At 43.3% G+C, this 22226-nt stretch overlaps 1 protein-coding gene across 1 annotated transcript in view; it reads left to right on the top strand.

The window, feature by feature from the left end:
• Positions 1-22226, top strand: part of RELCH (RAB11 binding and LisH domain, coiled-coil and HEAT repeat containing) — a 79284-nt gene that overhangs the window by 16271 nt on the left and 40787 nt on the right. The window contains exons 3-13 of the mRNA XM_060244279.1: positions 1442-1513; positions 1620-1675; positions 1939-2052; positions 3296-3496; positions 3593-3684; positions 7396-7701; positions 9982-10057; positions 10722-10817; positions 19233-19345; positions 20781-20871; positions 21883-21954. Coding sequence (XP_060100262.1) covers positions 1442-1513; positions 1620-1675; positions 1939-2052; positions 3296-3496; positions 3593-3684; positions 7396-7701; positions 9982-10057; positions 10722-10817; positions 19233-19345; positions 20781-20871; positions 21883-21954 — 1289 coding nt within the window. The remainder of the gene's footprint in view (positions 1-1441; positions 1514-1619; positions 1676-1938; positions 2053-3295; positions 3497-3592; positions 3685-7395; positions 7702-9981; positions 10058-10721; positions 10818-19232; positions 19346-20780; positions 20872-21882; positions 21955-22226) is intronic.

The raw sequence follows: 22226 nt of genomic DNA, 5'->3' as shown, positions 1-22226 counted from the left end.
TTCTAATGGGGGCAGTGGCAGCATGAGGAGCACGTGACCCCCTGGTAAGCTGCTGCACACAAATAGCGTTCCACAAAATAACAGCCACCCCGTTCAGTTATTTTAAAATGGCTTCCGCTGTAGGAGCAGCCACCTGCACACTGCTCTTGTAACTTTAGTCCCTGTAACTGCTAGTGTTCCATTCTGTTTGTAGAACAAAGCAAGAGTCAAGTGGCACCTTTAAGACCAACAAAGTTTTATTCAGAATGTAAGCTTTTGTGTGCGCGAGGCACACTTCATCGGACAATAGTATGGAATGGCAAGCAGTCCTAAATATAGAGAAAGTGGACGGTGAGTTAGTACGCAGAGTCGTGGAAATGTTTTTTAGCCGATTAAAAGAATCACAGGTTGAGGTGTGATGTTTGTTAGTGTTAACTGGGCTGAAACAACAATGAAAGGTAATATAAAGCAGGTCGATGTCCATGTACTAAATCCATTAAGTATCCTTGGTGTGAAGTGCAATAGATGAGAGTCTGCTGTAGTGTTTTTGTTGTTCAGTCTCTGGGTTAAAAGGAGGGCATAAGTTTCTCAGAGGTTTGATTTAAACATATAACACACATATAAATATAATTCTAGTTTGCCACTAGAAAAAAGAATATGTTAACATATAGTGGAAGATGGGTTAGTATATGTAATGAGATAAGCAGCCAGTATCCCTGTTTGTGTATGTCAGTACAAAGAACATTATTCTGATACACTCTTCTAAAAGAGAAATGCCTTGGAATACTGTGGATATATTACCCTTCGTTGTTGTTTCAGCCCTGTTAACGTTAACTAACGAACACCAGACCCCAACTTGTGATTCTTTTATTCGGCTAAAAAACCATTTCCATGACTCTGCATGCTAACTCACTGCCCACTTTCTCTATATTTAGGACTGCTTGCCATTCCGTACTATTGTCTGATGAAGTGCGCTTAGAGTACACAAAAGCTTACATTCTGACTAAAACTTTGTTGGTCTTAAGGGTGCCGCTTGACTCCTGCTTTGTTCTGTTTGTAGAATTTGTGGCTTTATCAGGTGTGCCCTCAGAGCAAGACACTCTCCCAGAGCTCCATCCTTTTTTTCCCTCAGCTTTTCAACCCTAGTATGCATTACTGCTTTGTGGGGAACTTTCCAAACAAAGTAGAGACAGTAACAATATTCTGCTGAAAACTGATAGCATTCCTTGTCAGACCGCTTAAGCTGTGAAGATCAGATTCGAATGATGGAAAATATTCACCAGTTTGCTTCAGTCTAACTCTGCCGCATGCGTTCACGAGTTCCATAAAGATTGCATGCTTTGTCTTTTAATACGAATTGTATTTTATTTTCATACCCATCCTTGCTTTTTTATATTTCATTTTTTTGTTTCCCTATTCTTGGTTGGATGCCTGTATATGTTTAATCCAAATCCTTGTCCAGTCCTGGAGTTTGAACTACGGAAAGCAAAGGAGACCATTCAGGCCCTCCGAGCCAACCTGACTCAGGCTGCAGGTGGTGTACATAAACCTTTTCCTTAGCATTTGTATTTTGACAAAATAGCAGAGGCTGGAGCCTTACACAGTGGAGAATAATACGTTTTGTGTGTTGCTGTTTACAGAAAATGAAGTTCCTTTGCAGGAACGGAGAAATTACAAATCAAGTCCTGAAATTCAGGTAGGTAACTATAGAGGCTTAATTTGTTTTTACCTTATGTCAGTTTTACAGTTACTCACTGACCTCTGGGCAAGTGCATTTCCAATCACACACCTTTTGAAACAGCTCTTGTGATTCATGGGTGTATTTGAGTGAAGTTCTAACACTTTATGTAGGCTGGCAAGCATTTATACTTATCTTCATTGCCGTCCTGAAATCTGTGGATCGTAATAGAGTGGGAGCCAACATTTAATTAACCTGTAATAATTGTTTGTTCTTCCTAGGAACCAATTAAACCTCTTGAAAAAAGAGCTCTAAACTTCTTAGTCAATGAATTTTTATTAAAAAACGGTTACAAGCTGACTTCAATAACTTTTTCAGATGAAAATGATGATCAGGTAAGGTTACATGCTGTTCACTTTTTTAGCTGAAGTTCTTTATGGCTGTTTTGTGACGTTGCTTCCAATAATTTGCTTCTTCCCGTTTTCCAGATTGCCTAATTGGATATCTGTTTTGTGAGAGAAATGGATGCAGGGTTAGGAAACGGGTTCTGTATTGGCAGTAAGAAGGAGGCCTATGCCAGTATTCAGCATGGTGGTCTCTTTGGACATTAGGAGTATGGGATGATGTTACTGTCTCAAATTATAATGCTATGAAAATGATTAGCAGGTTTCAAACGCGAGAAAACCCTACTAATAACTTGTAGTTTACTATGCCCTAGATAGTAGTTCTGGAGGAAATGAAATTTTGCTAAAAAAGAAAATCTAATTTTGTCCATGAGATCTTGATAAATGAGGCAGCAGAGACTAAAGAGCAGAACTTAGGTTACTTAAAACAAAAGTGCTCGTAACAAAGTCTGGAATCTGTAGCTTGTACATATGACATTTTGTTCAAATATCTTATGCGTGATCTATACACCTCCAATACATCTCCTCACCATTTAAAGAACAGCAACGGTAACAAAGTTAGTTTAGGATGAGAGGTTAGTTTATCTGTTTGGGCTCCATTTCCACTCAGTATATTTGCATGATCTATTCTTTTGGCAATGTGGACTACATTGACTCTCTTGGGATTCTTCCTTCCCTCCCTCCTTCCTTCCTTCCCTTCCCTCCCTCCTTCCTTCCTTCCCTGCAATGAAGCTGCACTTGTCCTTCGATTAATTAGTATATTTTCCTCCTTGGTTTGAGGCATCCATGTATGCTGGATGCTCACAGTGAGGTTTGGATATTTATAAATAATTAGCAGAAGGGAGGAATTATGAAACGCCCTCAGGAGATGGAGGAACATCCTTTTAATAACTTCTTTATGAAACAGCCATTGCCTCTGTTTTGGATTTCACCATCTGGACCTGCACCGGGTTTTTTTCCCCCTTAACGATCAACTTCCTCATTCTGCCATGAATTGTGATCTAAGTTTTGTTTGGTTTGCTGGGTGTCAGACCAAGTTTATTACTCTTAAGCGAATAAATTTTCTAGCCATTAAATCCAAAGCACCTGAAGACTTAGACAGAGAAACAGAGCTGGCTGTTAGTAGCTCAATAGAAACCATTCACTGCTGTGAGGCAGAATATCTGTTTGTGTCCATGAGTAGAACCCCTGACAGGAAGAGCCCCGTAAACATTCTGCTTTTGCCCTTCCTAAGGATTTTGAGCTGTGGGATGATGTGGGGCTGAACATTCCAAAGCCGCCGGACTTGCTGCAGCTCTACCGTGATTTTGGGAACCACCACATATCTGCAAAAGATGTTTTGGACATAGCCATCGGCACAGAGGAGGACGAGTTAGATGTCACCACTCCTATCCTGGAGACCATTCCCATGTTCGGAACGCCGCAGTCAATAGAGGTAGCAAAATGTGATTCACCTTTGAATGACTAAAGGCTGCTGCCCAGAATACAGCACAGCAAATGATGCTTTTCCTCTGTCTTTCCTTTTGTTTAGCAATGTGTAATGGTGCAGAAATTGGAAGATCAAATTAATACCTTAAGCACAGAGAAATGGTCTCTAATGGAACGGATACAAAGGCTTGAGAGGTATGTGCTGTCACGCTATAATCTGTGAGCTTTTTTTTTATATCAAGCATAAATGCATTTGATAAAATAGACAGATCACTAGATATTCAGAAGTTTCCTTGATTAACAGTGTATTTTGGTAATTTAGCTCACCCTCTCGACTTTCGTCGGCCACGTCAAATGTTTTCAGGCTTCTGTGCTATGAGTGCACTGAAAAGAATAGGTTTTGTGCTGCACGAAATCTCTTGTGCACCATGTTCCTTCCTTCATCTATCACTGTTCTTAGTCGCTGTTTTCAAAGGAAGGAATGCTATCGTGCCTAGAAAGGATGTCAATGGTAGGGAATGCTGGGATTTGGAATGTGGCAAGGTATTCAGTTAAATACCTGTGTTAGTTTCATTTCTTCCAGTTATTTTTTGGCCAGCATATGGTAGCAGTTTTAAAATTCTTATAACTCTTTTTTGTTTGTTTAAATCAGAGGTGTTGAACTCATTTGTTACGAGGGATGGATCTGACATAAATGTCACTTTGTTGGGCCAGATGATGTGTGCCGTAAAATGTAACACGAGGTGCTGGGGATATAAACGTCATAAAGATGATTTCAGATGCCAAATGGCAATAGGCTTGATTGGATTAGGTGTGATATGCAGAGGGGTGGTAGGCCTGGAGATATCATCGTTGGTAATGAGACAGGAAACCTAGGTTTCGATTTGGTCCAGGAGTATGCAAAGAATAAATGGATGTGAATCTGAAGACGTGAGCGGTGTCTCATGAAAGCTCATACCCTGCCTCAAATTTTGTTAGTCTTCAAGGTGCTGCTAGACTCTTTCTACAGCTATTAAAAAACCCGTAACATTCAAAAACCAGCAGGGGGGACATTTTAACTTTCCAGGACATTCATTTGCTGACCTAAGAGTAGCAGTTCTCTTACAAAGGAATTTCAGAGGGAGATTAGAAAGACTGCTAAAGAAGTTCAATGCATCTTCCTGGGCTGAATTGAGACGCAGGTTTCTTCTCTCATTACCAACGGCTGCGATTGTTGTTTGGCATCTGAAATCACTTCACTCTCCAAGATATAAAAACAGATGGACTCACGTTTTAGCTGTATCTGAAGAAGTGAGCAGTGACTCATGAAAGCTCACGCCTTGCCAACAGAGGTTGTTGGCCATTAAGGTGTTAATGAATTCTTGCTGCCTTCCACGAATAAAGGCTGCAGGCTGTGCTGTTAGGTTTCTTTTATTGTTTGTTTGTTTTTCATCTGTTAGAACTGGAAAGGGGAATCTCCGCAAGCGAAATAATGCGTTGCTTCCGGATGACAGAATCCGCTCACTGCTAGTGATGATAATGAAAGCTTTAAAAGATTTTTTTTTTAAGTTTAAAAAGCAAAGGGGGGGTGGGTTAATGAAGAAGAAAGGCAGCCAGCGAGAGGCGAGATGGAGATGACATGTTGGAATATATGGAATCATAAATGTATTTTTAAAATACTTAGCCACGGGGCTTTTTGGGTAGAAAACCCCCAGCAGAAACTCATTTGCATATTAGGCCACACCCCCTGTTTCATAGAGGGCTTTTTGTAGAAAAAGCCCAGCAGAAGCTCATTTGCATATTAGGCCACACCTCCTTGACACCAAGCCAGCCGGAACTGCTTCCCTGTGCATTCCTGCTCCAAAAAAAGCCCTGCTTCGCCATCTACTTCTAGTCATTAAACCATGAGATCTGATCCAAGTGTTGCAATTCCTAAGCAGGGCCTTTTTGAAAGAAAATAAAATCTCAGCTATGCACATAGAAATCTAATTTTTTTTAACAATATATTCAGAATAAGCCAAAATAATTTCTCTATAATTCCCCTTATCCAGATGCATCTTTTTTCCTGCCTGCCCCCCTTCCTTTTTCAACGTGTGAGTGCATGATCAGGACTCAAAAGAAAGCAGCAGAGAAGGGCTTGACAGAAGACTCTCCCCCTCTCCTGAAGAGTGCATGTATAGGAATAAAACTTTGGTGGTCTCTAAAGTTCCATGGGACTGCCTTCTGCTGCATGCCTGCTTTGTTTCCTTCCGCCTCCCTCCCTGTCCAAACAAGAGAAGACAGGCTTTGGCAACACAGGAGCAGCCCCGGTGGAGGAAGCGAGAAGAGAGCAGAGGGAGCTTTCCTCTGGTGCACATGCATGCGTTCCCTTTTTCCTTTCCCCATGCTTCCTCCCCAAAGGAGGGAAGACAGGCATGGCAAAGCAGCAGCTCCAGTGGAGGAAGCGAGAAGAGAGCAGAGGGAGCTTTCCTCTGGTGCACGTGCGTGCGTTCCCTTTTTCCTTCCCCCATGCTTCCTCCCCAAAGGAGGGAAGATAGGCTTGGCAAAGCAGCAGCTCCAGTGGAGGGAGCAAGAAAGGTGGTGAGGGGAGTTTTCCTCTGGTACACGTGCATGGACTCTCATTTTCCTTCCCCCTCACAGAGGCTTTTCCGCACAGTAGGAGCCAGGACAAGGACATAGGAGACAGTCAGTTGCTCCTTGGCTAGATACCAGCCCTGTGGGGGCCGGATACAGCTCAAGGGCCACACATTTGACAGCTGTGGTTTAACTATTCCAATTCAATGCTGCTACTGTTAGCTGTTCAATGTGGATAACCAGGGGTTGCCTCCTAATCCTAGGCAGACTGGCATCCATCGGGTCTCCTCTTTCACCATATTTGAACTACACACAATATTCCAGTATTGCAAGGGGGTATAACACGTAGGGCTGAGCCTTCCAAAGCTTTGTAACCTTGGGATGGAGATGACATTTTTATGGATGTACTCCTTGTCACAGAAGGAAGGGAACAATGTGTCTTTCCTTGCCTTAGGTAAGGGTTCCCACTGCAGCACTCTGGAAACCAGCTGCAACCACTCGGGGACTCCTGAGAGCATCTAGACTAAGAAGATAGCCTTCTAGTGTGGGCCTCGAGCAATAACAAAGTGACCAGGTGGAAACCCTAGGAAGCACCTCATAACCAACGAGTTATGAGCTTTCCACAGAGCTTTCATCCAAAGCCTTCAAATTTTCCCACATTGTAAAATAGTCTGCATGAATGCTCTATGACAGGGGACCCCAACCCACGGTCCATGGACTGGCACCAGTCCATGGCCTGTTAACAACTGGGCCGTGAGTTGTATAATTTATTTCATTATATATTACAATGTAGTAATAACAATAAGAAGAAGATGACATTGGATTTATATCCTGCCCTCCACTCCGAATTTCAGAGTCTCAGAGCAGCTCACAATCTCCTTTGCCTTCCTCCCCCACAACAGACACCCTGTGGGGTGGATGGGGCTGAGAGGGCTCTCACATCAGCTGCCCTTTCAAGGACAATTCCTGCCAGAACTATGGCTGACCCAAGGCCATCCCAGCAGGTGCAAGTGGAGGAGTGGGGTATCAAACCTGGTTCTCCCAGATAAGAGTCCGCACACTTAACCACCACACCAAACTAATAGCAATAGAAGTGCACAATTGTATCATCCTGAAACCAGCCCCCCACCCCACCCCCAGTCCCTGGAAAAATTCTCTTCCACAAAACCGGTCCCTGGTGCCAAAAAGGTTGGGAACCGCTGCTCTATGACACATTTCTGGGAAATGCTGTTAATATGCTTCAAAGCAGTGATAAATTCCTGGAGATGACTTATTCTTTACTAGTGTTTCATAGAACAATTTTCTGACTAGTAGGGGAAACTATAATCAGTTCTTTTGTTTTACCTCTTACAGTGAAATAGACTATTTAAGGAATGAAAAACCTGCTGTTCCAGTAATCTGTGATTCGGTCCAGTCATCTTTAGCTCAAGTGCCTCTCACATTCCCTGATGATAATGGAAGATATTTGGATATCAAGAGTTCTGCCACTGACAGCAACCATGGGGAAGCTGAAGAGGAAAGGCTTTTCACAGGAACTGAACCTGAATCCAGAATTCCTAAAGATAACACTATAAGCTGTCTCCCTAATAAGGGGAGAGAAAAACTTCCGTCTTGTTCCCCGTCCATTAAAGTTGCCGTACACTTCGATAAACCCAACAGGTTAGTGATTCTTTTTTAAAAGTCTGTCTCGTCTTTTGAGTAAGGATACCAGTTTTGACTCTTGAATGACTTTAACACTAACTCTAAGTGTTACGCGTGGGCAACCCAAATTGATTTCATAAAAGTAAAAGTAGTCCCCTGTGCAAGCACCAGTCGTTTCTGACTCTGGGGTGACGTTGCTTTCACATTTTCATGGCAGACTTTTTACGGGGTGGTTTGCCCTTGCCTTCCCCAGTCCTCTACACTTTCCCCTCAGCAAGCTGGGGACTCCTTTGACCAACCTCGGAAGGATGGAAGGCTGAGTCAACCTCGAGCTTCCACTGGGATTGAATTCAGGTCGTGAGCAGAGGGCTCCGACTGCAGCACTGCAGTTTTACCCCAACAAAGCCTTTGTAGGATTAATTTTTCTTTCTTTTGGGGTGTGGAAGCTCAGCAACTCCTTTGAGACATAAAAATGCTGACCTTGTTGGAAGTCTTAAGGATATGAGAAGTTTTATGTGGAGCTAAACAGAACATCTGCTACCTAACAAGGAAATACTAATCTTGTCTGTCCAGTTTCTGCATTGTATAAACCAGCTTTCTCATATTCATAATGTTTAAATTCTGCCTGAACCAGCTATTCAATACAGTTGAGCTGTTCAAAGTGTAAAAACTTAATTTCTTTAGTAGCAGGAAGTGTGGCAGCAGACATCGTAAGCCAGAGTTCTAGCTGCAAGGACAGTTCTTTCTTGGTCCACTATAGTCCTCTATGCATAATATGGGTAGAAGGCAGTACGCGTAGAGGGGGAGCACAACTCTCTGTATGTGACGTGTAGAGAACAATATGCATAGGAGGGCCCTGTCATATCTGCCATTTCTACAACATGGACATATAGACCATATAAACCAGGGCTGTCGAACTCATTCGTTATGAGGGCCAGATCTGACATAAATGAGACCTTGTCGGCTCAGACCATGTGTGCCATAAAATGTAATGCCAGGTAGTAGAGATACGGACTTTATGTGTTTTAACAATTTATTGATAATATATGGTTATAAAACTCAATTATAAATTTTCTATACTAACCCATATGATATTTCAACCCCCCCTCCGTCCAATGTTTGACTTCCCCGAAGTTATAGATTTAAGTTCAATACTAAAGGTACCACTAACCTATCAAAGTTCAGTATTCTTTTTTTTTCTCATTAATACTAAAAAATTGTCCAGTGTCTTTTTACATTCCACTCTTTCTCCATATATCCTTTAAATTTCTTCCACTCCTTTTTGAATATATCTAAATCATAGTCTCTTAAAGTTCTAGTTAGTTTGTCCATCTCACTCCACGATAAAACTTTCACAATCCAATCCCATTTTTCTGGTATTTTTCTTTGCTTCCACAGCTGCGCATACAATGTCCTAGCAGCTGAGAGCAAGTACCAAATTAAAGTCCTGTCTTCCTTTGGAAATTTTTCTAATTGTAATCCAAGCAGGAAAGTCTCTGCTGTTTTTTTAAAGTCATAACCCAAAATCTTGGAGGAGATATGGACTTTATAAAGGACACAGACAAACACAATTAAAGGTTTTGCGGTTGAGCAAGCCTGGCAAAGCAAGCTGTGATGCAGAAGGAAGCAAGAGAGAGGGAGAAGGAAGCAGCCAGTTGCTTGGGGGCCTGATAGGAGCCCTCTGAGGGCCTGATTCGGCCCCCGGGCTACATATTTGACACCCCTGGTGTACACATTCCTCTTTGACCAGGGGCGTTGCTTTTACAGCACTCCCAATCAAGGGTTGCAGCCTCACATACATACAGTTTGTGTGCATATAAGCAGAGTGGTAACATTAGTCCAAGGATACATAGATGCACTGGCAGCATTACTTCCCAGATATATGTGTTGCCCCCTACTCATATTTCACAGGTATATGTCTGTGGCATACTACCAGTGTGGGGGAAGCATTGCAGTATGGCATCGGTAGTTGCTGCTTTCACATCTGGGTGCACCTCAAAGCAAATGGCTTCGTCTGTCAGAACTTCTAGGAAATGTTCCTATTCCTAATTTTAAAAATTATTTTCCTAGTATTGTCACTACAATTGAATGATGTATTTTGAACTGTGATACAGCTGTTAAGAGAATAACTTGTAAAACTTTTTCATCTAGAAATTAGTTTAAAATTCTACAGGTTTATAGATCACCTTCCAGCTTTCAATTATGAAGCAAATAGGCGTTCTCTATTAGTTGTTTGCTGATCGTGTTTTCTGTCCCCTACCTTTATTTCCCACAACCGCCATCAAAATACTACACCAGAAAGCTGTCACCTGCATTCCATCAAGCATTGCTGTCTTTCTGTCAGATGTCAGCAGAAAGCCGCTTGGGATCAGAGGTACGTGTAGTCCTTCAGTAAAATATTAAATCGCAGTGAATCATCTGTGTATCCCAGTTTGGTGTAGTGGTTAAGTGTGCGGACTCTTATCCGGGAGAACTGGGTTTGATTCCCCACTCCTTCACTTGCACCTGCTTGGAATGGCTTTGGGTCAGCCATAGCTCTGGCAGAGGTTGTCCTTGGAAGGGCAGCTGCTGCTCTCAGTCCCATCCACCTCACAGGGTGTCTGTTGTGGGGGAGGAAGATAAAGGAGATTGTGAGCTGCTCTGAGATTCAGAGTGGAGAGCAGGATATAAATCCAATTTCTTCTTCTGTGTGAAGGAGACCATTTCAGTTTTAATCTTTGAAGTATACTTCTGGCAGAGACTTTTGGGGAGCTCTTTTGAAAAGCCGTGTGCTGGCTTAATACATGTAGCCGGCCTGTTCTCAGAAGTGCTCATGAGAAGATGCTATTGTGAGTGCTACTGTGGAAATACTACCCATCTGAAGGTATTAGTTGATGCCTGTGGAGTCAAGCCTGAGTCGTCTCGGAGACAATAATACTTTCATGGCCCAATCAGATGGCAGATGTGCTATATCGGAGTGCTGTATCTGAGAGGGACTCCAATGACGTTATTTTAAGCACTCATTACCGTGCATAATTAAAAATAAATTCCCCTTCTAGGTGTCTCGGATTGCCGATAGCGAGAAAAGCGTCATGCTAATGTTGGGCCGTTGCTTACCTCACATTGTCCCGAACGTCCTGCTTGCAAAGCGAGAGGTGAGAAATCCAACAACTTTTTTTGTGGGTTTTTTTTTGTTGTTTTCCTTTTTTTAAAAAAAAATGTTTCTGTACAAAATGTGTAATGTTTCTAATGTGGAAGTCGATTACGTGCAATCACTTTCTCACTTTTGTGCATGCATCTCTGCTCCTAGAGAATGGTTGTACACCTCTGCCAGGTGAGTTTAGCAAAACAGCATGGTCTCCTCGCCCTCTCTACCCTCTCGCTTAAGATCCTGATGGCACTCTGCGAGGCTGTTGTTGTGAGTCCATCCGTTTGGCCCTTAAGTTTGCTTACTTGTGTTAGCGAAACCCACTTCTAGCGCTTATGTGTATTTTTAAAGTAGACTTAGCTATGTTCCCTAGGGTGAATTTGTTACCTCCCCCCCACTTCTGAAAATTGGGAATCAATTGTGTAAGGTGTGTAAGGTGTACATGCTTGGGTACCCAAAGGGTGGGTGAGAAAGAAAAAGAAATTATTTTTGAAAAATAAATTGAACAAAATATATGTATTTATCACAGAGTGCACTAAAACTATACTTTAAAAACAATGGCACATTTCACTCTTGTTTTTAAGGTTGGGAGTTTTCCTTTTCCGTTTTGGTAAGGTTTACATGAAAAGTTCAACTTAGGTTTTATTTCTGATATGTAGCAGGAAGTCCTTTGCATATTAGGCCACACACCCCTGATGTAGCCAATCCTCCAAGAGCTTACAGGGCTCTTTGTGCAGGGCCTGCTGTATGCTCCAGGAGGATTGGCTACATCAGGGGGTGTGGCCTAATATACAAAGGACTTCCTGCTACAAAAAAAGCCCTGAATCACAGTATTTGTAGTAAAACAGGATTCGCCTTGATGTCACTATATGTGATGAAAGGTGGTACATAAGTGTTCCGTTCACATTTGTAGAATAGCCGCTAACATGTTAACACAGCCTTTTGAAGAAGAATGTCCTTAACTCATTAACATTTGGGATTTAAGGTTTTTCACTGTTGCCGTGCTGTCGTGTTTACAAATGGGGACAATAATAGTGTGATAGGGAGGATTCCGCTTTATTAAAATCAGTGGCAAAACTTGCATGGATGGTAAATGAGTGTAATTGTTATGGATAGAACTTTTTGGCTGGTATAGTAAAGACTGCTGGGTGAACTGAAAATGGTGGGGGTGGTAGTGGGGTAGAAATTGTTTTTACAACCAGCTTGGCTTTTTACCTGTTAATCCAGAGAACTAATTATGCATTTGCCCTTGAAACTTGTTGAGGCTTTATGAAAAGGTAACGAAGTCAAGAAATATGTACTGATCTTCACTTCATCTGTCTAAATTTGTAACTGGTGAAATTCTGCTTATAATGACATTTAGTTCCTAACTGCATAAGCGGTGTGCCTTGTTAAAAAATTCTAATTAGTAATTTCCATTCAGTAATGCAAAAGAATTCAATTAGTTGTGTTCCAGGATCAGCTACCAATTTCTGGCTGTTGCCGTTGAGCTTGGCAGGATGCTGTCTTAGCTTCTCTTTTGCAGCTCTCCTAGTTACACTTAGATATTGTGTTCTATTTCTGCAGCCCTGTTTCCTGCTTATTTTTCCCTTGCAAAACCTGTAGAAGTAATATTTAAATGTAATTCTGATCAAAGAGAGAAAATTTGCTTGCTAGAAATGTATTTTGTGCCTGCCTGGCTTTTTTCTTTTTAAACTTTGTGTGTAAAACACACATAACTGTTTCTAAAATTTGCCTTTAATGGACAGTTTGTCACTATGACAAGACAGTGTTCTTTATTATAATTGGCAGAATTCTGGATATAGAAGAAAAGAATATTGGTTGTTTACGTTGGGTTGGACCTCAACCAAAGAGTACTTCTGCTTATGCCAGAAGAGGTGGTGATTTCCACATGCAGCCGTTGGCTGCCCATTGAGCTTTCTGGGGGTCCCCAACCCTCAAGAGTGGCTTTTCAGGGTATTGTAGTTATCAAAAGAGAAAACTGTCCTGAGGGGATCCAGGCCAATTAATTGTTCATAATCATAAGATCCATATATTGGGGGGGGGGCATCATTTCAACCAATAATGCACCATTGTGTATACCTAAGACCACAATAACGACTGGCTTGAAAAAGTATAGACCAGGGGTGGCCATTCTGTGGCTCAGCAGCCACATGTGGCTTTTCCACATATATTGTGTGGCTTTTGAAGCCCCCAGTGCCACGTCAGCCAGCTTGGAGAAGGCATTTCCATTTTTAAATCATTTCTCCCAAGCCAGGCCTGTCAGTGTCATTTAAAGTTGCTTTCTTTCCACCTTTCTCTCCCTCCTTCCTCTATCTCCCTCCTTCCTCTATCTCCCTCCCTCCCTCCCTCCCTCCCTCCCTCCCTCCGTCCCTTCCTTCCTTCCTTCCTTCCTTCCTTCCTTCCTTCCTTCCTTCCTTCCTTCCTTCCTTCCTTCCTTCCTTCCTTCCTTCCTTCCTTCCTTCCTTCCTTCCTTCCTCCCTCCCTCCCTCCCTCCCTCCCTCCCTCCCTCCCTGCAGCTTTCAAATATCTGATGTTTATTCTACATGGCTCTTACATTAAGCAAGTTTGGCCACCCCTGGTATAGACACACACACATATACAACACTTTTCTTTTTGTAGATCATTGTTTTGCAATGTAGGTTTCTAATAATGATAGGACTGGGGAGGGACGGTGCCTCAGTGGTAGAGCATCTGCTTGGGAAGCAGAAGGTCCCAGGTTCAATCCCCGGCATCTCCAAAAAAGGGTCCAGGCAAATAGGTGTGAAAAACCTCAGCTTGAGACCCTGGAGAGCCGCTGCCAGTCTGAGAAGACAATACTGACTTTGATGGACCGAGGGTTTGATTCAGTAGAAGGCAGCTTCATATGTTCATATGACTATACCGTATAACAGTAGTGCTTGGGGTACTGTGGTGCCTGATTACACAATAAGGAAAATAGCATTTAATGTATACTTAGTTCAGTACTTTATACTCTAAGTACTCATTGCATGAGTTATTCCAGTAAATGCATTGTATATTAATAAATTTAAAGCGCTGTATGTATGTGCTTTCTTGCGGTTCCCTGAGTTTAGCTCTGTGTGTCCGCGTGCATAGACATAAACATGCACTTTGGATTTTGTGAGAGATTTTTAAGCATTAGTGACGGCACGCCCTCTTACGTACAGGCATCTGTTAAACAGTGGTCCTGTTCTTGTTAACAAATTCCCAGAGAGCTGTTGAAAACTAATTCCATGAGCTATTTAGAGAATTCAGGCTTGTCCGGAACAGCAAAGTTCTGCCAAGTTGCATAGCAAACTATGGAATACCTGAAGTCGTTTTTGCTGTGTTGTGAGGTTCTGCTATTCAAAGGAAGAAGTGAAAATACTCCTGGGCTAGTGTAAGCCCATTCCACCGGCATGAGCAGAACTTTGGATCCCAGCCCGGCTCAGTAACTTAATTGTTAGAACTCCAGAATAAGCCCTAAAATAAAATAGGTTGTCAGCCTCCAGGTGGGCGACTGGAAATAAACCCAAGGTTTCCATGAAAACCAGCCTCAAAAAATGAAAACGACTTACAGACCAATAGGCAAATGTACAGCATTTTCATATACTCTCCGTAAACAAAGCAGGAGTCAAGTATCACCTTTAAGACCAACAAAGTTTTATTCGGAATGTCAGCTTTCGTGTGCATGCGCACTTCTTCAGACGAGGAATGAGGTACAGTAAGCAGAGCTACATATAGCTGGTGGGGTTTAGAATGCAAAGTGGTACAAAGTTTAAATCCAATAGCAGAATGGTAAAATTAACAAATTCAGAAAACCAGATCGAAGGTTTTCTGAATTTGTTAATTTTACTGTTCTGCTATTAAGCAGTCCTTGGAATCATCCCTCTTGGGCCCGAAACCAAAAGTCAAAATTGGCATTCAGGTAGATTGCACCCTTGTTCATCACAGGCCTTCTGACACCGACCAACCATCTGGGCAGGCCATCTGATCACCGCGCCTCCAATGTGATAATCCCAACCCCAACCACCTTGACTGTCACATGACTGATTAATACTTCACCTGCCACTTCAAAGCTGCTGCCTTTGGGACAGCAAACCATCAGCGTCCTCTCTCACTCCCCTCCAGTATGTAGTTACAGCCTAGTAGGGACTTCCTTGCCTGAAGACATCCAGCATTGAACCTGGTGGTCAGAGCTGAGAGAACCACACCAGTTCTTCACCATCCAAGAGATCTACTCCCATGCAGGGGCAAGGCACCTTACCAACAACTCTTTCTTTCTTTCTTTCTTTCTTTCTTTCTTTCTTTCTTTCTTTCTTTCTTTCTTTCTTTCTTTCTTTCTTCCTTCCTTCCTTCCTTCCTTCCTTCCTTCCTTCCTTCCTTCCTTCCTTCCTTCCTTCCTTCCTTCCTTCCTTCCTTCCTTCCTTCCTTCCTTCCTTCCTTCCTTCCTTCCTTCCTTCCTTCCTTCCTTTCGATTTATATTATAGTGTGGACACTTAAATACACAGCCTGGTGTCCAAAGATGCCAACTATATCGGCCTGATTTTCTTCTCAGTCCAGATGGTAATCGGTATTGGTAGTCGGTGGCATCAGTGTTGGGAGGCCAGTTAGATGGTATAGCAAGATAGGGACGTCCGTCTGCCTCAGCCAAAGGCCTGGCGGAACAGCTCCGTCTTACAGGCCCTCCGGAATGGCAACAGATCCGAGAGGGCCCGAACCTCTATGGGAGCTGATTCCACCAGGTCGGGGGCCAGGGCCAAAAAAACCCTGGTCCTGGTCAAGGCAAGACGAATGTCCCTTGAGCCAGGGATGGTCAGAAGATGTTTAGTGGCCGATCGTAATGGCCTCTGGGGCTCATATGGGGAGAGAGGATTGCGGAGGCTATTCTTTGGGCTTAAGATCCTCCTCTCAACGTCAATCCCGGGCTTGATACTGCCCTCATTGGACCCATCATGCGCAGTCCTGTTCAACCTTGAGATCTCCTCAACACTCTTACAGGAGACCTCGCTCTAGGTCCAGAACTCCATGCCACCACCATCAATCCCCATCTTGTAGCTCAGCGTACTGCAGTTCCCCATGTTGATACTCCAGGGCCTCTTGATCTTCTCAACCATCAGATTCGGGACTGTCCCGCCATCGCAGAAGACGTATTGTGGATCCTCCCCCTCATCCCCGTGTGACAATGTGACCAAGTCTCCTCTATTTCCCACACAGATGCTCCAATTCATCAGTTCCCAGCTCCTTGCCATCCACCAATGAGCATACCTCCCTATGGACAGTGCCTCTGCCCTGCAGTCAATGGCTTGGGACTTTATGGCGACACCGGTTCAACTAGTGAAGTCAGTCCAGTGCTCCCTAGGTCTCATGGCATCAACCACATTAGTCGTCCCCTTGTGAGGTTGCAATGGAGACTACTACAACTGTGGTTCCTAAGCCACTTCATGCCTCATTGCTAGACACAATCAACCATATTACTCATTCCTCAGGATGTCCTCTCCACACTTTCGTGGTAGACATCCAACAAGAACCTCCTAAGAGGCATGCTGTTCCTACCACTCCTGCAGGTTGTGCTCTCCACAGATGCCTCACTTTGGGGTCAGGAGCTCATTGTGAGGGTCTTCATGAGCCGGGTCAGTGGTTCACTATGGAACAACACCTTCATATCAACTGCCTTTAGTTACTGGCGGTACATCGGCCGTTGAAGTCTTTCCTGCCATCGCTGAGAGGTCGAGTCATACAGGTTCACACCAACAATGTGGCAACAATGTACTGTGTCAACAAACAGGGAGGCACCGCCTCAGCCGAACTGTGCAAGCATGTTATTGCCCTATGACGACGGTGCAGGAAGCACTACATTTTTCTGACTGCTATTCATATTCCAAGTGTCCTGAATGTTAAGGCAGATCTTCTCAGCAGAACCATGTCAGGCAAAAATGAATGGTCTCTCAACAGGAGGTACCTGACTCCTATGTTCAGAACCTTCAGCTACCCAGAGGTGGTTGCATTCATTGTCAGGTAGAACAACAAATGCAGTGCTTTTTAACAGCTACCTACGGCTCACTCAGAGATGCTTTTCTGCCAGTGGGCAGGGAAACTATTTTACCAGTTTTGCTGGGCTTGTTATGAGTGCAACTGAGTTTGCCTCCCCCTTTATTCGTGCTCTCATGATCCAGTGCCAGGATTAGAATGAGAGCGTGTGTCCAGACCAAGTTTACCCAGCACATTTCCTTTAATTTTTTTTCTTTCACATTTTCCTTTAATTTCCTTTAATTGATTGCAGATTTTGAACTTAGGCTTCCCAGATAGTAGGCTGGTACTGACTACTATACATGGCTGTCTCTCTGTTCCTGCACTGCCTCATGGGAGCTGTAGTTATTTTTCTAGGGAAGACTACAGTTTTGTAGATAAACATGTAGCCTCCATTCTGTGCCATGGTGCCTTCACATGTTCTCGACCAGCACGTGAAGCAGCTTATGTACAAAAGCTCACAATGCCCAGCCATTTCATGTTTTCCTCTGGGTCTTAGGATCAAAGATTTCTGTAATGAATGTCAGTAAATCAAAAATAGGTCTTGCAACTTACAGATGCACACCTGAACAGCACACTCAAGATTGATGCAGCTCAGACATTGTCTCCAGTTTTTGGTGCAGTAATTCAGAGCAAGAGGTGTTACTTATCAGAGACTGTTAAACAAAATATTGCAAATGTGCTAATGTTTAAGCACGTCTTATTTTAAATTTAAAAAAAATCTTTAATTCTATTTGTTCCCTTTGTAAAGTTTATATCTTTGCTACCAGGCATTACATTTTATGAAACATGTGGCCCGGCCCAATGAGGTCTCATTTATGCCAAATCTGACCCTCATAATAAATTAGTTCAGCCCCCCCCCCCTTCCCGGCAGACGCATAGCTTCAGTGGGGCCCTCGGGGGTCCCCAAACACAAACCCCATCAATCAGTCCCCCTTTGCTTGCTTTAGGAGGCTTCAACCCCTTTCTTTCTCCTCCCCACCTTACCCTTCAGCCTCATGCAAAGTGCAGGGGAAGATGAAAGCTTGTGAATAATTTTGTAGTAATAAAAGGGACAACATGGCATTTGTTTTTTTAGGGGCATTCACGGGGTATTTTGAGAGTTGTCATCGAGAGTCCGGACCCCCTAAACAAAAAAGTCTGCTGTGGCCCCATCAAATTTGAAATCCTGGCTAAGGCCCTGCCCCCTGTTCTAAATGCTGGGGTCGAATCCTAGTCTCTAAGCAAGTTAGAAATTGCAGTTTGAAGCTCTTCATTTCAGACTTCTCAACAAACTGTCACTAAATTGAAGAGTTTCTAAATTTGGAACTGTTTGGATTCAGCTATGCCATGCAAGCGAAGGAGAGTAAGAAAGAGCATGCCTAGAACAAACCAGACTCATTCCCATCAAGTTTGACCTTTTAAGCTTTCATAAAAAGGCGATCGGCACCATATTGGAAACTGGGAACCAATAGTCCCTCTGAGCTGTGGAGTCTTGTGAGCAAAACCACTTTGTGAGCTACAGGCATTAAAGTTGTGAGCTGCAGCAGAAATTAGATTGCTCTGGGACCATTTTTCCTGAGCTAAGACAAAAATGTGTGAGCCGGAGGCTAAAAAGCTGTGAGCTAGCTCGCATTAACTCAGCTTAGAGCAGGGGTGTCGAACTCATTTGTTATGAGGGCCAGATCTGACATAAAGGAGACCTTGTCGAGCCGGGCCCTGTGTATCATAAAATGTAATGTCAGGTAGCAGAGATACAAACTTTATAAAAGACACAGATAAAACACAAGTAAAGATTTTTAAAAAATAAAACTTAAAATAAGCTTAAAAGATTAGCGTTCTTGCAATATTTTGTTTAGTTAACAGTTTCTGATAACTGACATCTCTTGTTCTGAATAATTGCATAAAATCTGGAGACAATGTCTGTGCTGTCGCAATCTTGAGTATGCTGTAACACCCCTGGCTTAGAGGGGACACTGCTGGGAATTCATCCTTTCACTTCAAGGGCGTGAAGGACGAACTTCTGTGTACTCTCTGGGCCTGTGTCAGTGTACTGGGATAAGTGGATCTGACGTTATGGTCTAGCAGGTGACACTTTTTAAATGCATCACACTAGCTTAGCTGCAATTGTGTCTGCCTTTTTTTTTAAAAAAAACAACCCAATTTATTTTCTTCAGTTTCCAGTAACAAAGTATTAGATGCTGGAAATCAAAGTTTCTAACACTGTCTTTCAGTTGCTGCTGGAGCCAACAAATAGCACATCGGTCACTACCATTTTTAGATCAGCCTATAAGAAATCAGTGCGCAAGTATGTGTGCAATTTGATTCTAGTGACTAGACTTCATTTTGCTTCTCTTCAGGTCTTAAATGTTTGTCAAGGAACCTTATCATTTGATGTCTCTTCACCTTTTCTCCCCCCTCAACCCTGTTTTAGGAACTGATTCCACTCATACTGTGTACAGCTTGCCTCCATCCTGAACCCAAAGAAAGAGACCAGCTCCTCCACATCCTATTCAACTTGATAAAAAGGCCAGATGACGAGCAAAGGTATGTCTGTCTTCTCTCGTGCAGAAGTTTGATCTGTAATAGGTGGGGGCCCGTGATGTGCTTTTAGCTCTTTGTCTTTTAAAATCGAAGCAACTTTTTGATGAAGGCCTGTTTTGTGAATGTGCCTGTACTTTTCCTGGCTCCCCTTATGGGTCAGAGGTGATCTTCGTGCGTTGACTTCTAAGACATAGTGTTGCATATGCTGAACTGTGGGTACTGTGGTCCCTCACCTCATAGGCAGTATATGAGAACCTTGGGAAATCCAGGAGCCTAATGCGGGTGCAACATTTTCCAACGCCCAGAGAGCAGGAATGGCTTTGATGAGTTTACAACCTGGCTCTTTCCCCTATGCAAGCAGTCTTCAGCCTTTCTGGACTCAGAATTCACTCAGTTGTAAGCATGTGACATCAGATTCACATTACAGGAGGAGTGGAAGCCAGTCATATGACCTCACTGGAGACCTGGCCGAGACTACCAGGACTGTGAAGTTCCTGGGTGATACAAATTCTTTCAGTGCAACGGTGTTGTCTGTCACATTTCCTAGGACAGTACTTTATTATTATTATTATTAATTATTATCTCACGGAGGTTATCTTCTGGTCACACTGTCTCAGAAAAGGCATGGAAAAAGTACAGAGGAGGACAACCAAGATGATGAAAAGGTTGGAGTACCTTTCGCATGAGGAAAGGTTGAAGAGTCTGGGACTTTTCTGTTGAGAAAAGAGACATCTAAGGGGGGAGGGGCCATGATAGAAGTTTGTAAATTATGAATCAGGTGAAGAGAGTTGGCAAAGAGAACCTTTTCTTCCTCTCCCGAAATACTAGATTTTGAGGACATTCGATGATGATCCGATGGTTCGGGGCAGACAAGAATGACGGGCAGTAGATTTAGGGTGGACAAAAGGAAATACTACTTTACACAGAGAGTGTTAAAAATATAGTGGCCACAGGAATGAACAGCTTTAAAAGGGGGTTGGATAGATTAATGGAGGATAAGTCTGTCAGCAGCTACTAACCATAGTTACTGAGGGGAACCTCAGAGGCACTGATCCTCTGAACCCCGGTGCCAAGAGAACATCAGGGGAAGGCCTCAGCCTCTTTGCCCTGTTATTGGCCCTCCAAAGGAACTGGTTGGCCATTGTGTGAGGCAAGATGCTGGACTGTATGGACTGTTGGTCTGATCCAGCAGGGCTGCTCTTATATTCTAAAATGTTATGTTTAAATTAGCCATTGTCTTATGTTTTTGACCGTCTTGTTATTACTTGAGCCGACCTTTCAAGCTGTTCCATCTTCTTTTAGCCCCCTTAAGCAGGTCTCTGGGAAAGCAGGATACTGGTCCTCTAAATAAATAAATACTTGGCGATTCATTCAAGCATTTTAACTGGCTGAAGATTCATGCAAGCGTTGCAGTAGGCTGAAGATTCTTATTTTACAGGCAAATGATTCTGACGGGGTGTGTAGCGTTTGCACGACATGTTGGACCAACACGTGTAGAAGCAGAACTTTTACCACAATGTTGGGAGCAGGTAATTGGATACACCACATCCATTTTATTCCGAGTTTACTTTCAAGTAGCCCCTCAGCAGTTCTATTTCTAGTGCCTTTCCACTATATGTAACATAGGGGTTTTTTTAAATTGTGCTTTTATATTAAATCTGGTTGCCTCTGCTCACATCAAGTGGGGTACTGAGGCCAGCAGTAAGGCATCCGAAGTGGGGCAGGCAATCTGTGGGTGTTTCACTCTGTTATTGTACACCAGGGAAGGCTTTAAGCCATGAGTGTCGACACAGATGAAGCAGAAGTAGTAGCACAAACTGTGGTACTCAGTGAACCCACGAAATTGTCCCAACCAAAATAGTTTTATTGGGGTATTATAAAAGCGCTTTACTGCCTTGTAGGTACTTTTATTCATGAAACCATTCATGAAACTTTGCTTGGTTCTTGTATATACCCCAAGAATTCCCAGTTAATGCTCAATGCAGGGCCAGCCCTAGGGTGCACAACGCCCTAGGCAGGCCTGCTGCCTGCCAACCCCTTTCTCCACAGCGCGGAGACCCACTGCCCGCACAGCAAGGGAGGAGAGACGGAGGTGGGAAAGCCTGCAGGAGAGCGGGGACTCCGGGGCGGGAACGAGAATGGCTGCGGGAGAACGGGGAAGTCGGGTCGAGAATGGAAAGGGCCATGGGAGAGCAAGGTAGCCAGGGTGAGAACAAGAAGGGCCGCGGGAGAGCGGGGAAGGCATCTGCAAGTGCTGGGGGCACCCAATTCAACGCCCCCTAGGGCCGGAACTGTAGGCAAGTGCCTAATTTGCCTAGTGGAAGGGCCGGCCCTGGCTTAATGTGGGTCAAATTCTGTCACTGAATGGAAGCTCGTAGTAGCGAAGTGAAAAGGAATCTTCCTTAGGGTTCTTCTTTTTAAGTATGGCATCGCTTTTATTAATGCTATAGGTGCGGTGGGTGAAACATAAGAATGCATAGAAGTGCAAGCAAATAACAAAAGGAGTAAACTATTAATAGTTAAAGTTTTGCTCCCAACAGATCAACCATAAATATCCAGAAAGGCGGCTGTTAGTGGCAGAATCCTGTGGAGCGTTAGCACCTTATCTTCCTGTAAGTGTTGTGTTTAGCTGTGAATATTTCTCTCGCTTTTAAGTGTAAGATTTCTGTCAGGCTTCAGGTTGTCTAAAATAGTCTATATTCCAAAGAGCTGTTTAGATGCACAGAAGGGGCGTGTTCAGAAGATTTGATCTTTTGTTTCTTTCTTGACCAACAGAATATGTTGTACCACAAACTGCTTTTGAAGCTTCCCTTAGTTTTGACATCCCATGCCAGAACTGGGCTTACAAAACAGCTTTACAGAGAATCGCCAAGTCTGATTACTG

Source organism: Heteronotia binoei, chromosome 7, assembly GCF_032191835.1.
Source record: "Heteronotia binoei isolate CCM8104 ecotype False Entrance Well chromosome 7, APGP_CSIRO_Hbin_v1, whole genome shotgun sequence".
Classification (NCBI taxonomy): domain Eukaryota; kingdom Metazoa; phylum Chordata; class Lepidosauria; order Squamata; family Gekkonidae; genus Heteronotia; species Heteronotia binoei.
The sequence above is the reverse complement of the archived record's forward strand: the minus strand, read 5'-3'. Positions and strand labels throughout refer to the sequence as shown.